This window comes from Wyeomyia smithii, chromosome 3, assembly GCF_029784165.1.
Source record: "Wyeomyia smithii strain HCP4-BCI-WySm-NY-G18 chromosome 3, ASM2978416v1, whole genome shotgun sequence".
Classification (NCBI taxonomy): Eukaryota; Metazoa; Arthropoda; class Insecta; order Diptera; family Culicidae; genus Wyeomyia; species Wyeomyia smithii.
In genome coordinates this window covers 196,841,519-196,863,385 of record NC_073696.1, presented here as the reverse complement: position 1 = coordinate 196,863,385, position 21,867 = coordinate 196,841,519, and the positions used below count along the sequence as shown (strand labels likewise).

Sequence of the window (21,867 nt, the reverse complement as noted above, 5' to 3'; positions counted from 1 at the left end):
TTGCCTGATAAGACATTACGCTTACTCACGATTATAACACAACAGCAACTCCGTATCCTGTCCATCGTACAAATCCAATGCCGCAACCAGATGGATCGCAGTCTGCTTTCTAGTATCTGCTTCGTGTAGTTTAGTGGAATGCCCTGTTAGTTCCGATACAACCTCAAAACTATGTCTAAATCCAACACAAATCAGCAACCCCGAATTTGGGCAGGCTCCCTCCAGTATGGTCATAATAGTTGGCAAGTCATGCAGAGTAATTTCCCTAAGAAAAATAAAACCATCTACTGTATCGTTATCGCTATTTGGACACCATGAAGTCCACGCGGCAGTATGCTTCCATTGAAAAATCAATAATTTTCTACCGACGGCTACAGCCATCCTAAGGTGAGCTTCCCCTGCCCTGGAAATGGCATACACGTGACAACCTCTTGTTTTATCTATTCTCCTATCTTTAACGTCGATTCTCGAACGCTGACCCAGCCTATCATCAGTAAACTCATTCAGTCGAAACACGTGCACTCGATGACCGTCTTTTTGAAGTGCCGATCCACCTCGCAGCAGCATTATCCCATGGTCTTCGACTACGCTAAGTTGCTTCACACACAGTGTTCGGTCGAAAACTACTCGATGCGTCTGGTCCTCTTTGATAAGATATGTTCCTTCGTCAGATGCAAGAAAAAGTTGATCTTGGCCCCAGCTATCGCCAACCAAATCGTTACGTGGTTGAAAGGTCGGATAGAAGCATTGCGGTTCCCAGGGTGGTCGCTTGAAGACTGTCCCCGCTGATGCTATACTAGTTGGTGCGTCACCTCGAACAATTGCCTCCAGTTTGAGCGCCTGCCCGATCCGAACGAATTCGACCTGGCGGGCATCCTCTTTCAGCTTGGACGCCCGGGGTGCATCGTAGAGTACCTCCGAGAATGCCCTTCGGTTTAGCATGTTCTGTGAATAAGGAAAACGAAGTTGTCATTAGGAATCGTGCTGAAACGTTTTTATTTTCTTATTTCTTTATCCTTTGAAATTTCTAACTAGCTTAGTCGGAATTCAAAGCATTTGTTATTTATTTGTCAGTCAACTATTCTTCAAAGGTTTTCCACTAGTTACCTAATATTCAAGCATTAATCATTTTCTCTTAAAGGATTGAAAGTTTTTTAAATTTTCTATTCGTTCAGCGTTTCTTAGGATGTCTATTGAGATGAATTTCGTTTAGTGGTGGAACTCAGAAGTTTCGTCTTCTTGAAAAAAAGTCTTCATGCAAACTTTGGGCTCAATCGAACATCGGGAAAGGAGGTAGAGTCTTAAAGCGGTCAAAGTTTTACTTTTTTGGACCATCAAAAAAAAAGCAAATGTTGTATTGCGGATTCAAGTCCCGTCGGGTTGCGGATGGTATATTTTTTAATCTGTATCATATTTCTAGTTCGCTTATTTTTCGCTTTCCCTACTGCACACATTGTCTGCTTAATGAACGGAAATGTTGTATAGTTCATGAAATTTTCAAAATCAATGTTTTATGCTAAATATCTTAGAAATTTCCGAGTGGCGCAGTAGTTTTAACAGGGCTCATGGTGAGTTGCATTAAGATCCTCAATTCTCAACACGCTTCTTACATTGTTCAATGTGAGTTTGAATATGCACAGTAGGGTGTCCCAAAAAAAGTCGATGTTGAAAAAGTCAAGGTGGTCAGCCCTAAATTGAAAGATGATGATATTTATAGCATTTTGGCAGAACATTTCGACTCTCTTAAAAATTGTTTTCAGGTTGCCTAAACGTGACTTATGAAAAAATGACTTTTTCAATCTACAAAACCACTCTCTTGCACTTTTTAAAATCTGTTCGATACCTACATTTTTCCATAGATTTTTTATTTTTGTGGAGTTGGTTTTGAATATTTTGCATGGTTTGGTTCAGCATTGCATTCAGTTATTTGACTCCCAGAGCCCATAAAACATCACAGGAAAAAATATTTTTTCCCATGATTTTTAAATAAAACCCTTCACATATACATATAAAAAAAATTTGATCAAAAACTGAAATTTTCATTGCAAAGCGGAATTTATGACTAAAATTTATATGAAAAAAGATCCGTGATACCTTATCGGGGGGCTGAGATATTGGCATTTTTATATGTGATGGAAAACTATGCATTTTTACATTGTCTTTCAATTTAGGGTCGACCACCTTGACTTTTTCAACATCGATTTTTTTTGGGACAGCCTAATGCACAGTCTTGTTGTAAGTAATTGGACGGATTGCAGGTTGTGGATAGCGAAACGTACTTCAGATATGGAAGGTTGGTGCGAATTTAAACAATTAGCATCCCCGAAAAATCAGCAGGAATTAGTTAGGGCCGGGAGAAGCGTATTGTGCGCTACATTATCTCCCCTAATAAATTCGAGATGACGAGTCGATGTCACCATCAACGTCTCCGCTCAAAAACCAGGTGCGTCTAGTCTCCCGGAGGAGCGGCTCAAACAGCGTCTGTTTTGAAGCGAGCGGCTGAGTATAAAATGCTGTATGCCGTTAGCTACACCAAAGATAGCAGCCCCATCTGCAAGATGTGGGTGTGTGCGTGTAAGGTAGCATACCGAAACCTCTCTAATCATGACCAACGAAATTAGAAATATGGAACAAATCAATCGGCAAAGACCTAGGCTACGAACATGCAAACAGAAAATGGTTAACGATTGGAAATTAGGTAGGGTAGGGAACGGCTTAAGCAGTAGCGCCTATTTTAATCAGTCGAAGGAAACAAACCTCAAACTTCTGCATTTTTATCAATATCGACAATTTCAATGATGGAAACAAAAACTTTGATTGTCTAGCTGTCTTACGAATATAAGAAATACCGTTAATCACAAAGAAATCTGTGAACAATTGCAATTGAAAAATATCGACCTGTATTGCAGCCATTCAGGAGCCACTTCGGGTGCTGCAAAAAAACGCCTGCAAAACAGATGGAAACTGCTTAAAATAGGTTCGGGGTGATTGGAATAGTGTCCCTCGATTGGTTACTTTGATTGATGATTGTGAAAGTTTGCTAGTTTTACAATCTGAAAACAAGTTCTGACAGAGAAAACTATAGAGAATAGATTGATATACTACTGTTTGAGTTTCACCCAACACATTTCGAGTATTTCGTCTGAATACACAGGCGGTTCCTAAAGCTGCTTAGAATATGTTCCCTACCCTACTTGGAACGTCCAAACTCTCAATGGACCGGCGTGTGCTTGCTTGTTTGATCGAGAACTAAAGGGTGTCCAACATCTAATCGCATTATTGGAAAAACGCTACAGAAAATTACCCATTGAACATTTTTTCTTGTAAATTAGGGTAGAAGTAGTTTGGAGTGTATTGTTAGCACTGTATTTTTATCGCTGTCAGTTTTTGAAAATTGGAAGAAATGCCGTTACTGGATAAGCAACGTTGAGAATTGATTTTGCGCAAGAACCTGTAAAATCGTCAACATTCTCATCGGGACATCGGAAAACAACTCAAAATTTGAAGTCAACGGTGAGCCATGTGATCAAATGATACTACGAAACTCTGAGCATCGAACGAAAGAAGAAACGCGGTCAGAATGGATGTTTTATTAGTGATCACGAGCGTGTTGTGAAAGCGTTTACGCGGAATGCCAATGCTTCGGTCAGAAGTGTGGCCAAAATGTTGAATCTCACCAAGTCTTTCGTTGAGAGAGTGAGGGACTGCATACGTAAAAAGTGCAGAAGACGGTAAATTATGGTGAGAAAGTCATCGATCCGGAAACTGTTCACCCAGATGCTGACAAAGCCTCACTGTTTCATCATGGATATTGAGACTTACGTCAAGGCGGACTTTCTGCACCTTCCTGGGCTACTGTTTTTCTCTTCCCAGCATAAGTTTGATGTTCCGGAGGAAGTAAGAAGGCAGACACCATCAATGTTTGCCCAGATTTGGCAAGCGATCTGCAGAACGTGGCAAAACGAGCGAACCGCCCGTGACTATTGGAACTGTAAACGGAGAGTGCCTATAGAAGCGTCTGCTTCCACTGTTGAAGCAACACGACGGACCAACGATCTTTTGGCCTAGCTTCATGCTAAATTTCAAATTATGTCTTGGAGTGATACAAAGCTAACGAGGTCACTTCAGTACCCAAGGACATGGATTCCCCCAACGCACTGACACCAATGCTCATCGAAAAATACTGGGCTATCATGAGGTACACCCAACACAAACAGGGAACATTTTGTAACTTTGATGCAACTTTTTATTCCGTATGCGTACAACAATGTAATACACGCACACCGGATGAATTAGAGATAGAAGGAACGGCTTGAGTTGCGATGACGGTTTGTCTTGCCTTGAATTAATGTACAGCTTTAAGTTGTGCTGTACATTAACCTGCGGCAGGGGGAGTCGCCCTCACAGCGCATGTACAACATATGCGACGGTATTGTTTCTTGACTGGAGATGGAAAGGGAGCATTTTTCGACAGAGAAAATTTTGCATGTGGTTGAGACGTCCATTATAAGATAGTCGTACTCCCGTAACACGTGCTAAATATGTGACAGTATGTGTTGTTACTTGACTGGAGATAAACTTTATTGCTTTTTAAGTAACAGATTTGTTACCTAAAGAGTCATTTCACGTTATTGCTAATTAAGTAATACAGAAAAACTTTGCGTGTAGGCACTACGAAACCATCCCAAGGAGGTCAAATTTGAGGAGGACATGAAGAAAATGTGGGTTTCCGTACAGAAAAAGCTGCAGCCAGATGTTGTAAAAAGCCTAATGAGTGAAGTCAAGCGTAAGATGCGAACGTGCGACTATGACATTAAATTTGGATGAATTAAATCTGTCAAAAGCTCACTGATGGATTATATTTTACTTTATGAAAAGGAGCGGTCAACTAAGAAATTTTCTGCATCGTTTTTTCCACGATACAATTTGATGTGGGACTCTCTTTACGTAGTTTAATTGAAATGTTATTACTGTTTTTGTGTTACTATATAAAACGATACAATAAAAACTAAGAAATCAAAATAAAAATAAATTTTATTAACTTGACGAGAATGATCTACAGTTATAACAAATTTTATGCGATGGTTTCAACCTACATTAAGTATTAGGTGCGCAACTAAGTTCTCGTTGTTTGTCAATAGATGTCACCAGCAGTAAGTATTGGTCGATTTTGATATAATATTATCTAATACGTGATAAACCGGTTTGACACGTTAGTAATTTTATTGTGGCATCATACATTCTCAATAGTGTGAAAATGTCTCATATTCTGCCAAATGATCGTCATTCGCGGGAAGTGTTATTTTTTTCCGTTTGCGGCTGAAGTGCTTCAAATGTTGAGAGATATTCACTGAAATGCTACTCTAAGTAAAACAACGTACCGGGATCGATTTCGCTGCTTAAAAGACAGTAATTTCAAGTCCAAAAATCTTCAAATACACTGAATTGGATTCATGCTAAACGCAGGAACAGCTTGCTTCGGTGTTGGAAGTAACCTGCCAAACCATTTCGAAGCGATTGCATGCTTTGAGAATGAGTGTCGTTCAACTGCTACAGCAACGAAAAAGGAAGGGTTTTTTCGTCCTATCTCGAGGAGTGATGAAAAATGGATTTATTACAAAACCCAATGAAAAAACAAGTCGTGGGGACTAGGTACACGATCATATATCTACGACGCACAGTGCAGCAGAGTAGGCAGTGCTTTTTGATTCATATATGGTCGGCGTGCGACCAGACCGAACCAAGCGCCATTTTTTTGAAAATTGAGTTTTTAACACTAGTGGATGCTAAAACTGATAATCTATATTTCATGAAGAAACGAAATCATTTCAACAGTTTATAATGGTATTATAACATAACGATTACTCGAAATAATGTTTTTGGCGTTTGGTTCGGTCTGGTCGCACGCCGACCATATGAAATATACTGCATGTGTATCCAGCTTTTCTCGAGCGGTAATGACGGTATGATTCAAGATTTGAAGGTTATCAACCTACTAGCTAATAGGATATTTCCAATGAATTAGTATTATCATATGTCAAATCCATCCAACTAGTACTAGTTCAATGGAAATATCCAATGAATTAGTAGTTTGATAACCTACATCAAGTGTTGAATTTATCTGCCAGTAATGTAAATGTAAACAATAAATTTCGATTTCGATGTGTGACCATGGCTCTACTGGAATGCTTTACTTTGGTAATTAAATAAATGTATATGAATAACAAAAAGATACATTCAAAAATATTTCTCATTGTTTTTGTTATAATTCTGTTAAGGACACTTTTGCAATTTTGAATAGTAAAGCTACATGTTCGTGAGCTGAAAGCCCGAACATGACTGTTTATTTTTTTATTCACAATGATCAAACGCAAAGGGCGTTAAAGTGCATTCTGTCGACTCAGCAGTCTCGGTCCTATTGCATCGATAAGTGGCGCGAACAGAATGCTACGTTGTTTGTCGATAGAATTGAATTTTATTTATTTGCTTAACTTATATACGGTCAATTTCATTACCACGGATAACTTTTACGAAAAAATAATGGTTTCTAGTATCTGGTTAGGAATTTGGTATTTGGAATACTTTTGCGATTCAGCGAAACTTATAAGACTCTAATGTAATTAGGAGCTCTGGAGCCACTTTCCTTATAACATCAATGTGATTGATCGACAAAATCATGCAGTTTTGATTTTTTGTCCCGTATTACCATACACTCAACGCGTCGTCAGCTCGACCAAATATATACGATACAAAGGTTATGCTGTGTATTTGACGAGACCATTTCAGTGTTTTTATCAATAGCTTTTGAAACTGAACGGATCCTTCACTGTAGAACGGTGTTAACTTGAATTGATGTGATTAATACGAAAAATGCGCGAAATATGACCACAATACCAGCAGAGGCAAAAAAAAGTGATTATACTGTGGGAGTTAACGACAACCAGTAAACACAGCACCTATGGAAACTCACAGTTGTTAATGATCACCATACCAACATGTATAAATAGCCTTTAATAAAAAATAAGTCTTTAGTCTTTCGTTAACCATTGTAGAAACCACAAGTGTTTCATTTAAACGATCTACGACAATCCAAGAGGTTATGGGCCCAGATAATAAAGAATTTATTTTTCGAAACTAAATTTCATTCAAAGACACGCTGCAATTGGATTTGCCAGTCATCGAAGAAAAATGGACAAGTTTGGCATCGAGAGACTCGGTAGTGAAAACTGCGAGAGCTGGAGTTTCCAGTTGAAAAGTTTGCTAATGCGCGAAGATTAGTGGAACAACGCTATCACCGCTGCACCCGCTGAACGTACCAAAGGTTGGATAAATGGAGACGCTAAGGCTCAAGAAACGATTTCGCTGTTCATTGAAATTACGCAACAGTCGCTGGTCCGTAAGTGCACTTTCAGGGACCATCACCAGAAGACCTCCCTAACGTCGAAAGTTTCGATGGTGACGACATGGAACATCATTTAGACGAAATGGAGGATCTATTCCAACGTTTGACCAATGAGGGACCTGAATTAGGGGACACACTGACGATTGTGCTCATTTTTCGAAGTCTACCACCGTCATTAAAGATTCCCGAACGTATCATTTGTGGAAAAACTTCTTCCGTACAAAAATCACAAGTGCGCTTTAGTTGTACACGAGCATGGACCAAGCTTCGGGCTACAGTATTATCAAAGTTTTGTAGATAGTCAACTTCCTGCCGCCGCGACTTTGTCGTTCTCGGTAATCACCAGTTAGCCTAGATGCATGCACTTGTCAACTATCTCGATTTCATCACCGCTAAGCTGAATCCGTGGTCTGAGATTAACACGGTCTTCTTTGGGGTCGACTATAGGCTTTTGTACATCATCCCAAATACTTAAATATCCATATTGTATATAAATATCCATATTGCGATAATTTTGGGAGAAGTTGCCATTTCACGGAATTCTTCTCGTGCAAGAAGGGAGAGGGGCCGTACCACCATAGAAATATTTCCTGTTCTCAAAAACTTCTACAAGCCAAATTTGGTTCCATTTGCTTGATTAGTTCACGAGTCGTTGGATGTAATAAACGTATCGCAAACATAGTTGTGTTGGAATAACGTCACGTTGAGTAGAAATGGCGGTTACGTCATTTTGTTTTCGTGAATTAATGACGCTATTTTTGCCTTTCTCCTAGAAAGGTATAGCAATCACTTGCAAAACCGGAAGTATAAAAGTGCTCCAAAGGGCCGAATGGCATATATCACTCGACTCAGCTCAGCTGAGAATTTTCTGTGTGTGTGTGTGTGTGTGTGTGTGTGTGTGTGTGTGTGCAGATTTTTATTCTCACTCACTTTTCTCAGAGATGGCTGGTCCGATTTTCATGAAATTTATTGCAAATGAAAGGTCTTGTTGCCCCATAAGACCCTATTGAATTTTATTGTAATCAGATTTTTAGTTTAGAGTTTATGTATCAAAATGTAAAAATCATGAAACATCATCATCTCAAAAACTACACAACCGATTTGAACAAAATTGATCTCAAAAGAACGGGCTACCTGAAAAACCCTTAAGTTTTGAGTTTTATAAAGAATGAACTTATAGTTCAAAAGTTATGAAAAGGAACGTGTTCTGAAGACTGTTTAATCTCACTCATGTTTCTCAGAGATGGCTGGACCGATTTTCATAAAATCAGTTTCAAATGGAAGGTCTAGTTGCCTCATAAGACCATATTGATTTGTTTTGCAATCGGACTATTACTTTGACTGTTATGTTTAAAAATGTGAAATCCAGCTATGAAAAGGAACATATTCCGAAGACTACTTGGACTCACTCACTTTTCTCGGAGATGGCTGACCCGATTCCCACAAAATTAGTGTCAAATGGAAGGTCTAGCTGCCTCATAACACCCTATTGAATTTTACCGTAATCGAACTGTAACTTCATTTGTAATGTACCGAAATGTGAAAATCACGAAACTTCATTACCTCAGAAGGTACACAACCGATTTGATCAATAGTATAATCAGATGAGCGGGCTAGTTAAGGGTTAACTGAAGAATTATGATTGAACACGTGGTTTCAAAGTTTGGCTGCCCTATACGTTTCCATTTCATTTGATTATAATCGAACTTAAGCAACCGTTATGTATTAAATTGTTAATAAAACAACGAAGTCTATTATCTCAAAGATTACATGACTTGTTTGAACATAACTAGTGTCATACGAACGAGTCATCTTTCAAACTTACAAATAACAAACTTCAGAACAATTTGATATGTGGCTCAAACGTTATGGAAAGAAGAGAAATTCAAAGACTATTTAAAACTATTCCTGCTTTGATCGATATATGTGGCATCAACATAAATTAAATGTGGTATCGTACGTTCCAAATTCATTAATTCCTTGCGAAGTGTTTAAAAACTGCAAATGCACGACGAATCGGCCATAGGATATGATCAAAGTCAAATAACAAATCGTTTGAAGTGATTGGTTTTAATCGAAATGACAACATCCTCGACTTTTGGCTTGTGGACATCGCCTTAATTCATAATATGTTTATATTAGGTGGTATTCGGTCATTTTCAGCAGATTTTCTGGCATCAATCTGACACCGGAAATACCCATATTAGGAGGTATTTGGTTATTTTGGTTGTTTTCCAAAAACTTAAAGTGGTCGTCTTTATATTCAAAATGGTGTCCAGGGTCAATGTTTGGTTTCTATGCATCATCTCGATTACGGAAATATCCATATTGAGTATTATTCGGTCATTTTCGACCTAGAAGTTGCCGTTTAGCAATTCAAAATAGTGTCTGAGGTCAATTGTTAGCTCGTTGCATCATTCTGGTTCCGGAGATACTCATATTGGATGGTATTTGGTTATTTTAGGCTGTTTTTCACAAACCGGAAGTCGCCATCTTGGATTTCAAAATGGTATTGAAAAAAAATTTCTAGCCTCTGAGCGTCATTCTGGTTGAAGAAACTCCCATATTGGGATTTATTCGATCATTTTCGGCTGTTTCCCAGGAACCGGAAGTCGCCAACCTAAAATCCAAAATGGGGTCTGTGGTCGATTACAGCTGCTGTGTATCATTTTAGATCAGGAGATACTCATGTTAGACGGAAATCGGCCATTTTTGGCTGTTTTCCAGAAACCAGAAGTTTCCATCCTACAATTCATAATGGTGTCTGAGGTCAATTTTTAGCTACTTGCAACATTCTGGCTCCGGAGATACGGAGATGGTATTTGGTCACCTTAGGCTGTTTTCTCAGAAGCCGAAAGTTGTCATTTTGGACTTCAAAATTGCCTGTGGAATCAATTTCTGTCATCTTGGCGTAATTCTGGTTCCGAAAACATTAATATTGAATGGTATTTGGTCATTTTCGGCTGTTTACCAGACACCGGAAGTCACCAACTTAAAATTCAGGACTGTTTCTGTGATCAATTTTTATCTTCTGCATCTTTCTGGTTCCAGAGATACTCATATTTAATGGGAATCGTCCATTTCAGGCTGTTTTCCAGAAACCAAATGTTGCCGGAGGTCGATTATGGAACATATTTGTTACCACTAAAAACATTCACCTGCCAAATATGGTTCCATTTAGTTGATTAGTTCGCGAGATGTGCAAAAATTTGTGTTTCATCCAACTATTATGGACATATTTGTTACCCCTTAAAAATCCACATGCCAAATTCGGTTTCATTTGCTTGGTTTGTTCTTGAGTTGTGTAGAAATTTATGTTTTATTTGTATGGGACCCCTGCTTTCCATAAGAGGGAGGGTTCTCAAACTTTATCGGCACCAAAAAACCCTACAAACAAATTTTCACGTCGATCGATTCGGTAGTTTTCGAGCAAGATTGTTAATACGATAGATTATCGTCGATAATCGTCATCGCCGTTACCGATAACGTATGGTATCGTTATTGACGATGACGATAGCGTCTTCAAACATTAACGATATCGGCGATGACGATAGTCACAAGACGTTATCGGTGAGGAAACGTTTTTTTCACTTCGGAGGGTTGGAGACGAAACGCCACTAGGCAACAGGAAGAAACTTTTCCATATTTGTTTATGTTTCGCGTCTCATCAGGAAAATAAATGTCTCAGTTTTGATTGTTTTAACTTATGAGGCGTTTTTTGAAGCATAAATTCGAATAGAAAGGTATGTAGCATTGTCATATTTGCATCGAAAATGCATCTAAATGATATATCTAATGAAGCAAAAGATGGTATTGCAGTGGTTAGTAATAAACAAACGTTATTGATTCGATACCGTCCAGTAGCTATCGTCATTGACAATGACAATAATGTCCGAAGACGTAAGCGTCATCGTCGATAACGATAACAGGTATCGTTATCGACGTTCACAATAAATTATCGACTAACAACCTTGTTTTCGAGCCTATATGGATCAGACAGACAGACAGACCGGACTGCATTTTATGTATAGATTACAACATCAATATTTTAGAACCTAAAGAGTGAATATACATTTATTGGATTGAAGCGTTCATGTAAATCTATTTTTACAAATAAAAGTTTGAATGAGAAAGGCTGGGTCTGACCGCTAGGTGGATTAATTTAGGTTTTTATACTTTGAATCAAATTTCGGCGCCCATAGGTCCAATTTAGTGTGTTCTATCGTTTAATCGTAATAACACGAAAATTAAAGTTGCATTTAAATTTTGTTGAAAAACAATGAAAATGTCGAGTTTTAAATCAAGTGATTCATCCATGCGAACAGAAAAACTGTTCAAGGTAAGATAACATAGAGTAGTGAGGGGTAAAAGTACGCATTGGCCTTTTCGAAACATACGAGCGAAATAAACTGGCAACATTGTATGAATTTGCATTATTATAACGTCAGGTAATCACACATGTAAACACATAAGATTCCGTTTAAATGGTGCAAAGCTATGAGGAAAGTTGTGTTTTGAGCTGTTTCGATCTAATTTTCTTAGTTTTGGGAACTATAATTGACCTATTGGAAAATTACAGAAACTCGAAATCAACAGAACCCAAAAACCTCTTGTATAATTGTAGTTTGTAGTGTGAATTTGTTTTGCCGAAAATATTCTGAAGTTTGTCATAAAACTCAAACCAGCTGGAAAACTTATTGTGGGGCAAAAGTACGCACTAAGTGCCATTAACCATAATGAAAAAATGCGTTTGATAACAATGTTTTTTACAGAAATTACTCAAGAATAACCAGTGATATGCGGATATGCTCCGGAACTAAGGAATATTATGGTTTTATGATTTGATTAATAGAATCTTACAACTATTTCAATGGTTTTGTTGATATGCTTTCGAAATAGTCCTTCCGTGATAGATTGGGGCTTTTAGAAGCCAAACAATGAAAAAAAAGGTCAAATACCATCCAATATATTTTTTCGCAACCGGGATGATGCCCACAGATCGGAAAATGGCCAAGACGCCATTTTGAATTTCAAGATGTCAACTGTCGGTTGACATCTAGAAAACAACCTGAGATGGTCGAATATCCTCCAATAAGTGTATTTTCGTAATCGAGATGATGTCCAGAGCGTGGATAACGACATTTTGGATTCCAAGAGACGCCTTCCGGTTTCTGGAAAATAATGAGGGTTATTTTCGGAATCGGGATGATGCTCTGAGACTTTTGAGACTTTTGAAATTGATTAAAAAAGAAACAAATCTATGATGTTTACCTACCGGGGCAATTCGAACTTTTCTTTTTTTTTCAAATTTTTATATGCATTTTTTTTTCATTTTTTTGCGTAAGTTGCAATGTTTTATTTTTTTCCTTTCGTAATTCGTTAGAAAATTTAATGTATCAACTTAAAAAAAATGATTCAAAAAATACCAAATGTCGACCCAAAGGTTAATTACGTTATATCGTGTTATGTTGTAATTTTCACTCTTTGTCGAGAGGTAAATTTGTAACGAAAGGTGAACGCAAAGCAATCGTACGAACAAACGTTTCATAATGTAAATAGTACGAAAAGGTAGTAAGCTTACGCAATAACATATACCTACATTATACGAAATCAAGAATGACAGAACACAACAATTTAGCTCAATTAATTACTCGTTGTTATCCACATTCGCACGAAAGTACTTTCGTGAATTATACAAACTAGACGGAATGTTGCAGTTCTATTCGATAACTTGCAATACGAAAATTCTATACAATTAACAAAAGTGCCGTACAATCTACGAGCTTTATATTCACGGAATGTGCGTGTAATTGGTGTATTGGGGAAGAAAATGTGCTGCGTTGCTCCTCGGAAAATTATTGGGGGAGCAAAAGTGCTTCGCCCTATGCACATAATCTTTTAAGATAAATTATCAGCAAAACGTTTCTTACAGATAGTGAAATATTTCCTAAAGCGAACAAATGTTATTTTTATGGTTCATGCTATTTATGCTAGATGGTCACAGTTCAGTTAGTAAAAATGAAGGTTAGTCTACATTATGTACATACATTTTCTGTGCATCCGAAAGCCTTGTATGTTATTTTCAAGCGAAACAAAATCTAGGTTAGTAATAATAAAAATAAAGAAAAATTGTCTATGCGGAAGCATTTATATAGCTTTTTTATCACCGCACTGACGATAAAAAATATTTTGCATCAGCCGATCCAACCAGCAGCATTGCAGCCAGCCATCATGACGACAGCCAACGACAGTGGCAATAGAAATATCAACGAAAATTAACCTAACTTTGAAGTTTTTATTTTGGAATACATTTGGGACGCACGTGACTGGACTGTCAGTGAGTACGATTATTCAATTATCTTCGTTTGCATTCTTTGAATTTGAACTGGACAAATACTAGATATAAAGGTATAGACAAATAACTCTCTATCTTGATTACCTTGACAGTGCCATCGAGAAAAAGAGTTGATGCAATTCACCTCAGGTGATATCAAAAGCACCCCGACCCTTTAATGGACTTTTTCGAAGCGGCAGACTTGGAATAATATTTTGATCAAATAATTATAATAATAATAATATTTTAACCAAATCGTTAAAATTTTGTCAAAGATAATTTTCTTCGAATTATAATAAATATTCGCGTAGTCATATTTATTATAAAATTTTTTGGAAACAATTTCGAAACAAGTTCTACGATAATTACTTTCCAATTGAGCGCGCTGCTGTCGATATGATATTACAGCGTTATCAGTGACCGGAACAATAATGCATGTTTTGTTGCATGCGTACAATCAACTCGATATATTTACTCACTGTCTCTGAGAATTCATTCAAGAAAAAAAAACGTTATCAAACAAATACATTGTTTTAGCAGCGGAAACTGCTTTGTGAGGGGAATTCCCTGACCGGTCGTGGATACTATAAAAACAACCGTACAGAATCGAAGAACCTATCTGTCAACTTCCACCATCCCACTAAGACTTGAGAAAGAAGCCCTCCATCTGCCCGCAACAATGAAACTTTACACATTGTTTCTGATCGTCATCCTCGCAGCCCTGCTGCTGCTAGGACAAACCGAGGCTGGTCGATTGAAAAAATTCGGCAAGAAAGTGGTAAGTGGCAAATTGCTTTTATACCCAAATCATTTATCTTCCGGTGTACCCCTGATTGCTTGGCCTACCGGCCGTTGCCTTCGAATGGGTATTAATCGATTTTTTTTCTCTGGTTCATTTTTCTTCTGCAGGAGAAAGCAGGCAAGAGAGTGTTTAAAGCCGCCGAAAAGGCTGTCCCCGTCGCCGTTGGGGCCCAGGCACTAGGACGCTAAGTGTACAGAGCAGCAAAGTGCCGAAAATATTTTACCCGTTTCAAATGAACGAGAGATAAAGGACGATTGGTGTCAAATTAAAATTGGTAGTTAAAACTGTTGTAACATGAAATTAATGAAAATGGCATATCGGCATATTCAATAGCAAACCAAAGTAAAATGTATAGGTATTTTTTTTTCTTCCTCCGTATGGGTCACGTGTAGCAATAAATAGATAAAAATTTCAAACCTTATTTTGATTTGAAACAACGTAAATGAATTGGATCAATTATCTTCGTTTGCATTCTTTGAATTTGAACTGGACAAATACTAGATATAGCATTCCGCGTCGAACACCCGACAGAAACGGACGTGCAAAGTGATCGTTCTATTACAATCCGGTCCGTGTGTACGAATAGCCAAACAAAAGAGTGTATTATTCAAGGCCATCAGTTGACAGTCGAGTCCGTGTCGCTGTGCTGAGTGATCTCACACCCGGCTCACTGCTGGTGGCTGCATTGGTGCTGCTGTACTGGTGCTGCTGGCTGCTTTGGGTGCAGCTTCGAACGATCGGACAACCACTGCTGGAAGGAAGAAGTAAAGAGGTACGTGTTCTTGTCGGCGCAAGTGCGCTAGTGCGCTACATTTAGCGCGATGGATATAGATCCCTCGCCTCCCGTGCCACCATCCCCGAACCCCCCTGACCCTGACCCTTCTGTTACCCCCTCCCCTGTTCATTCTCCAGTCCCCCCTCGCCCCAGGCTTTACCCGGACGGATCTCAACAGGGCAGCTATACTGTTTATTTTCGTCCAAAGGCAGGAGTGAATTCAAAGCGATTAAACATACTGCAAATTTCTAAAGACCTGACGAAGGGGTACAAGGCCGTGACCGAAATTTCCAAGGTCCGACCTAACAAGCTCCGTGTCGTGGTCAGTGATCTGGCACAGGCCAATGCTATCGCTTGCTCTGAGCTCTTCACACGCGAGTATCGCGTTTACATACCCGCACGAGACGTGGAGATCGACGGTGTCATAACCGATTCGAGTCTGTCTGTCGAGTGTATCCTAAAAAGCGCAACCGGTTGCTTCAAAAATACCGAAACACAGGCGAAGATTTTGGATTGTAAGCAATTGCGGTCCATGTCTCTCGTCGGCGGTAAAAAAGTTTACACTCCGTCAGACTCGTTTCGCGTTACGTTTACCGGATCTGCACTCCCTAGCCACGTCTCGATCGACCGGGTTCGTCTGCCTGTGCGATTGTATGTACCCCGTGTTATGAATTGCACCAATTGCAAGCAGTTAGGCCACACAGCCGCCTACTGCTGCAATAAGGCACGATGTAGCAAGTGTGGGGAGACTCATGCGGAAGATTCTTGCAGTGTTAATGCTGAAAAATGTATTCACTGTGGGGAAAACCAGCATGAGCTCTCGGCATGCCCGGTGTACATGCAGCGCAGAGATAAAATCAAGCGGTCACTTAAAGAGCGTTCAAAGCGTTCTTATGCTGAGATGCTGAAGAAGACCGTGACCACTTCTACCATAACATCGAACCCCTTTGATCTGTTGCCCTCTGATGAAACCGATTCTGACGATTCATTAGCGGGAATATCTTATGCCAATCCTGGGGAGTCTAGGAAGAGGAAAAATGTTTCTTCTCCTAAACTTCCCCGTAAAGGTCCTAAGATTTCCCAAAGTGTAATGAAAAGTACGAACAAACCAAACAGTGCTGCGGAAAAACCGAAGCAAACTCCTCCTGGGCTTGCAAATTTAAAGTCCCAGAAGGAGCTCCCAGCACTGCCAGGAACATCTAAAACCCCAGTTGTTCCTTTTGCACTCCCAGTTGATGAAACAACCTCTGGATTAGTGAAATTTTCTGACATTGTGGACTGGATTTTTGAAAATTTCAATGTACCCGATCCAATTAAAATTTTTCTTACAGCATTCCTCCCAACAGTTAGATCATTTTTGAAGCAGTTGACTGCCCAATGGCCCCTCCTTGCAGCGATTGTATCCTTCGATGCCTAATTCAACTGCGTATATAAAAGATTCTATCTCTGTCTTACAGTGGAATTGTAGAAGTATTTTACCAAAAATTGATTCGTTTAAAGTTTTGATAAATAAAACAAATGCGATGCATTTTCCCTTGGCTTACTTCAAATGTTGACCCAACTTCCATGATTTTAATATTATTCGCCTTGATCGAGACACCCCATATGGAGGAGTACTTTTAGGGATTAAAAAGTGCTATTCTTTCTATCGTATTAACCTCCCCTCGATTCCAGGCATCGAAGTTGTCGCATGTCAAATGACAATACAAGGTAAAGAGCTTTGTATTGCCTCAATATATATTCCTCCCAGAGCACAGGTTGGGCAACGGTTGCTCTTTGATTTAATAGAACTTCTTCCCTCGCCACGTTTGATTTTGGGAGACTTCAACTCTCATGGCGTGGCTTGGGGTTCCCCATACAATGATAACCGCTCCTCTTTAATCTATAACCTTTGCGATGACTTCGACATGACTATTTTAAACAACGGCGAAATGACACGTATCCCGAAACCTCCAGCGCGCCCAAGCGCTTTGGATCTATCCTTATGTTCGACGTCGCTACGGTTAGATTGCACATGGAAGGTAATCCTCGATCCTCACGGTAGCGATCATTTGCCTATTCTTATTTCAATTAATAACGGGTCAACTCGCATGCGACCAATTGACATTCCATATGACCTCACACGGAATGTCGATTGGAAGTTATACGAGGAAATGATTTCAAAAGCGGTCGAGTCGATTCAACATCATCCACCACTTGAAGAATACAACCTCCTCGCGGGTTTGATTCTCGACGCCGCGTTGCAAGCCCAAACGAAGAAATATCCCGGCGTAACGATCAAAGAACGGCCTCCCACTCCGTGGTGGGACCAAGAGTGCTCCGATGTCTACACGCAAAGATCCGACGCGTTTAAGGCCTACCAGAAGGGAGGTATACCCGACGACTATATACGGTATTCGGAGCTTAATACCAAGCTTAAAAGCCTGGCTAAAGCAAAGAAACGCGGATATTGGCGTCGGTTCGTGAACGAGACGTCGAGGGAGACATCGATTAGCACTCTTTGGAACACAGCCCGAAGAATGCGGAATCGCGTAACGGTCAACGAAAGCGAGGAGTCTTCAAGTCGGTGGATATTTGACTTTGCCAGGAAAGTATGTCCAGACTCTGTTCCTGAGCAAAACATTGTTCGCGATGCGTCTCCGGGCCACGACGCGATAGAATCACCTTTTACGATGGCAGAATTTTCAGTTGCCCTCCTGTCCTGTAACAATAACGCGCCTGGGTTAGATAGAATCAAATTCAACTTGTTGAAGAATCTACCCGGCAATGCCAAGAGGCGCTTGTTGAACTTGTTCAATAAGTTCCTGGAGCAAAACATTGTACCGCAGGATTGGAGGCAAGTGAAGGTGATCGCCATCCAAAAACCAGAGAAACCAGCTTCTGATCACAACTCTTATAGGCCGATTGCAATGCTATCCTGTATCCGGAAATTGATGGAAAAAATGATACTCCGTCGTTTAGACCATTGGGTCGAATCAAATGGTCTACTATCAGATACTCAATTTGGCTTCCGCCGTGCCAAAGGGACGAATGATTGTCTTGCGTTGCTTTCAACAGATATTCAGCTGGCGTATGCTCGCAAAGAACAAATGGCGTCTGCGTTCTTGGACATTAAGGGGGCTTTTGATTCCGTTTCTATTGACATTCTTTCGGGTAAACTTCACCGACAAGGATTTTCTCCAATTTTGAACAATTTTTTGCACAATTTGTTGTCCGAAAAGCACATGCATTTTACGCACGGCGATTTGGCAACTTTTCGCATTAGCTACATGGGTCTTCCCCAGGGCTCATGTTTAAGCCCCCTTCTTTACAACTTTTATGTAAATGACATCGACGAATGTCTGGCAAATTCATGCACGATAAGACAACTTGCAGACGACAGTGTAATCTCTGTTACAGGAGCCAAAGCTGCCGATTTGCAAGGACCATTGCAAGATACCTTGGACAATTTGTCTGCTTGGGCTTTACAGCTAGGTATCGAATTCTCTCCGGAGAAGACTGAGATAGTAGTTTTTTCTAGGAAGCATGAACCTGCTCAGCTTCAAACACGATTAATGGGTAAAACGATTTCTCAGGTTTTGGTACACAAATATATTGGTGTCTGGTTCGACTCTAAAGGCACCTGGGGTTGTCACGTGAGGTATCTGATGAAAAAATGTCAACAAAGAGTGAATTTTCTTCGTACAATAACCGGACAATGGTGGGGAGCCCACCCAGGAGACCTTATAAGGCTTTACCAAACAACGATACTGTCTGTTATTGAGTACGGGTGTTTCTGCTTCCGCTCCGCAGCAAACACACATCTGATCAAACTGGAGCGAATACAATATCGTTGTTTGCGTATCGCCTTGGGCAATCGACCCATACGATGAGTTTGGAGATCTTAGCTGGAGTACTACCATTGAAAAACCGTTTCTGGAGCCTGTTTTCTCGTATTCTAATCAAATGTGAGGTCTTGAACCGTCCCGTGATTGAAAATTTTGAAAGGTTAATCGAACTTAATTCTCAAACCCGTTTTATGACATTGTATTTCAATCACATGTCCCAAAATATTAACCCTTCTTCGAATATTCCAAATCGTGTCGACTTATCAAATACTTCTGATTCTACTGTGTTTTTCGATACATCCATGATAGAAGAAACTCGTGGAATCCCGGATCATTTACGCGTGCAGCAGATCCCTAAAATTTTTTCCAATAAATATCGAAACATCAACTGCAACAATATGTTCTACACTGACGGATCACTTCTTGATGGGTCCACTGGCTTCGGTATCTTCAAAAACAATTTAACCGTCTCCCATAAGCTCGATAATCCTGCTTCTGTGTACGTCGCAGAATTAGCTGCAATTCAGTACACCCTAGGGATTATCGAAAAAATGCCCACGGACCATTATTTCATCTTTACGGACAGTCTCAGTTCCATTGAGGCTCTCCGATCGATGAAAGATGTTAAGCACTCTCCGTATTTCCTGGGGAAAATACGGGAACATCTGAGTGCTTTATCCGAAAATCTACTCAGATTACCTTAGCGTGGGTCCCTTCTCACTGCTCGATACCGGGTAATGAGAAAGCGGACTCTTTGGCTAAGGTGGGCGCAACAAACGGTGATATTTATGAAAGGTTTGTGAAGGTTATCACGACATAGAGCACGTTGTTTGGTCATGCCCTGTACACCGTGACGCCAGGTCTAGATTAATAGCTTCCCTGCAGGCCGAAGGTAGGCAGCCGGCTGTTCCTGTTCGTGATGTCTTGGCGAGCCGTGACCTATCCTACATGTCCCTTATATACGTTTTCCTGAAATCCATCCACGCCCCAGTTTAGTCCTATCCCCTTCCACCTACATCCAACCAAACGACAAGAACACGTTAAGACCCCGGATCCGAAACAGCAATCAGACCCGCACGATACTCTCAAGGCCCGATGGAAACTACCCAATATGCCAGTCCGTAATATCTTGGCCCAGCAGCGGAACAAATTTAATATGCTGCTTACCTATGGCAATGAAAACCATCAAATAGCAAACCTGTGCTTTTAATGCAAAATAATCTAGCTTTAAGTTAGATTTAGTTTCAGCTCGTAGTCGGCAGCGAGGATAAAAAATTTGCTTTTAGTTATTAAGATACTTTAGAAAGTAAGCTACCAGATATAATTGGCGCCGTTAAACATTGAATTGTATTTGTGCCGTGTCAAATAAACTATAGATGAAGAAAAAAAAAATACTAGATATAAAGGTATAGACAAATAACTCTCTATCTTGATTACCTTGACAGTGCCATCGAGAAAGAGAGTTGATGCAATTCACCTCAGGTGATATCAAAAGCGCCCCGACCCTTTAATGGACCTTTTCGAAGCGGCAGACTTGGAATAATATTTCGATCAAATAATAATAATAATAATAATATTTTAATCAAATCGTTAAAATTCTGTCAAAGATACTTTTCTTCGAATTATAATAAATATTCGCGTAGTCATATTTGTTATAAAATTTTTTGGAAACAATTTCGAAACAAGTTCTATGAAAATTCCAATTTCGAATTTCCAGTTGAGCGCGCTGCTGTCGATATGATATTACAGCGTTATCAGTGACCGGAACAATAATGCATGTTTTGTTGCATATATTTACTCACTGTCTCTGAGAATTCACTCAAGAAAAAAAAAAACGTTATCAAACAAATACATTGTTTTAGCAGCGGAAACTGCTTTGTGAGGGGAATTCCCTGACCGGTCGTGGATACTATAAAAACAACCGTACAGAATCGAAGAACCTATCTGTCAACTTCCACCATCCCACTAAGACTTGAGAAAGAAACCCTCCATCTGCCCGCAACAATGAAACTTTACACATTGTTTCTGATCGTCATCCTCGCAGCCCTGCTGCTGCTAGGACAAACCGAGGCAGGTCGATTGAAAAAATTCGGCAAGAAAGTGGTAAGTGGCAAATTGCTTTTTTACCCAAATCATTTATCTTCCGGTGTACCCCTGATTGCTTGGCCCATCGGGCATTGCCTTCGAATGGGTATTAATCGATTTTTTTTCTCTGGTTCATTTTTCTTCTGCAGGAGAAAGCAGGCAAGAGAGTGTTCAAAGCCGCCGAAAAGGCTGTCCCCGTTGCCGTTGGGGCCCAGGCACTAGGACGCTAAGTGTACAGAGCAGCAAAGTGCCGAAAATATTTTACCCGTTTCAAATGAACGAGAGATAAAGGACGATTGGTGTCAAATTAAAATGGGTAGTTAAAACTGTTGTAATATGAAATTAATGAAAATGGCATATCGGCATATTCAATAGCAAACCAAAGTAAGATGTATAGGTATTTTTTTTTCTTCCTCCGTATGGGTCACGTGTAGCAATAAATAGATAAAAATTTCAAACCTTATTTTGATTTGAAACAACGTAAATGAATTGGATCATGAGTGAAAAGAAAACTTTTACCAGAAGAAATAGTTTGTATTTGAGCAGTTTTCGCTGAATCCGCCCTACTTCATATACCTACCTATATATCTCTATTTTTGTATCTAAATGATTAGAAGTAGCGGAAAAATGGAAAAACCACTT

The 21,867-nt window shown here is 39.6% G+C and overlaps 1 protein-coding gene and 1 long non-coding RNA gene across 6 annotated transcripts in view; one reads left to right on the top strand and one right to left on the bottom strand.

Moving 5' to 3' along the window:
* The window catches only part of LOC129726806 (GTPase-activating Rap/Ran-GAP domain-like protein 3), a 193,146-nt gene that overhangs the window by 14,372 nt on the left and 156,907 nt on the right, over positions 1-21,867 (bottom strand). For all 3 annotated transcript variants that reach the window (XM_055683926.1, XM_055683925.1, XM_055683927.1), the window contains exon 13: positions 30-945. In XM_055683926.1, coding sequence (XP_055539901.1) covers positions 30-945 — 916 coding nt within the window. The remainder of the gene's footprint in view (positions 1-29; positions 946-21,867) is intronic.
* On the top strand, positions 14,242-21,020 carry LOC129726821 (uncharacterized). 3 transcript variants are annotated; one of them, XR_008728418.1, is made up of 3 exons: positions 14,344-14,514; positions 14,646-15,310; positions 21,006-21,020. It is a non-coding gene; the product is annotated as an uncharacterized LOC129726821 (long non-coding RNA). The 3 variants fall into 3 exon arrangements; XR_008728417.1 differs by having other exon boundaries at positions 21,003-21,017; XR_008728416.1 differs by lacking the exon at positions 21,006-21,020 and having other exon boundaries at positions 14,242-14,514; positions 14,646-14,954.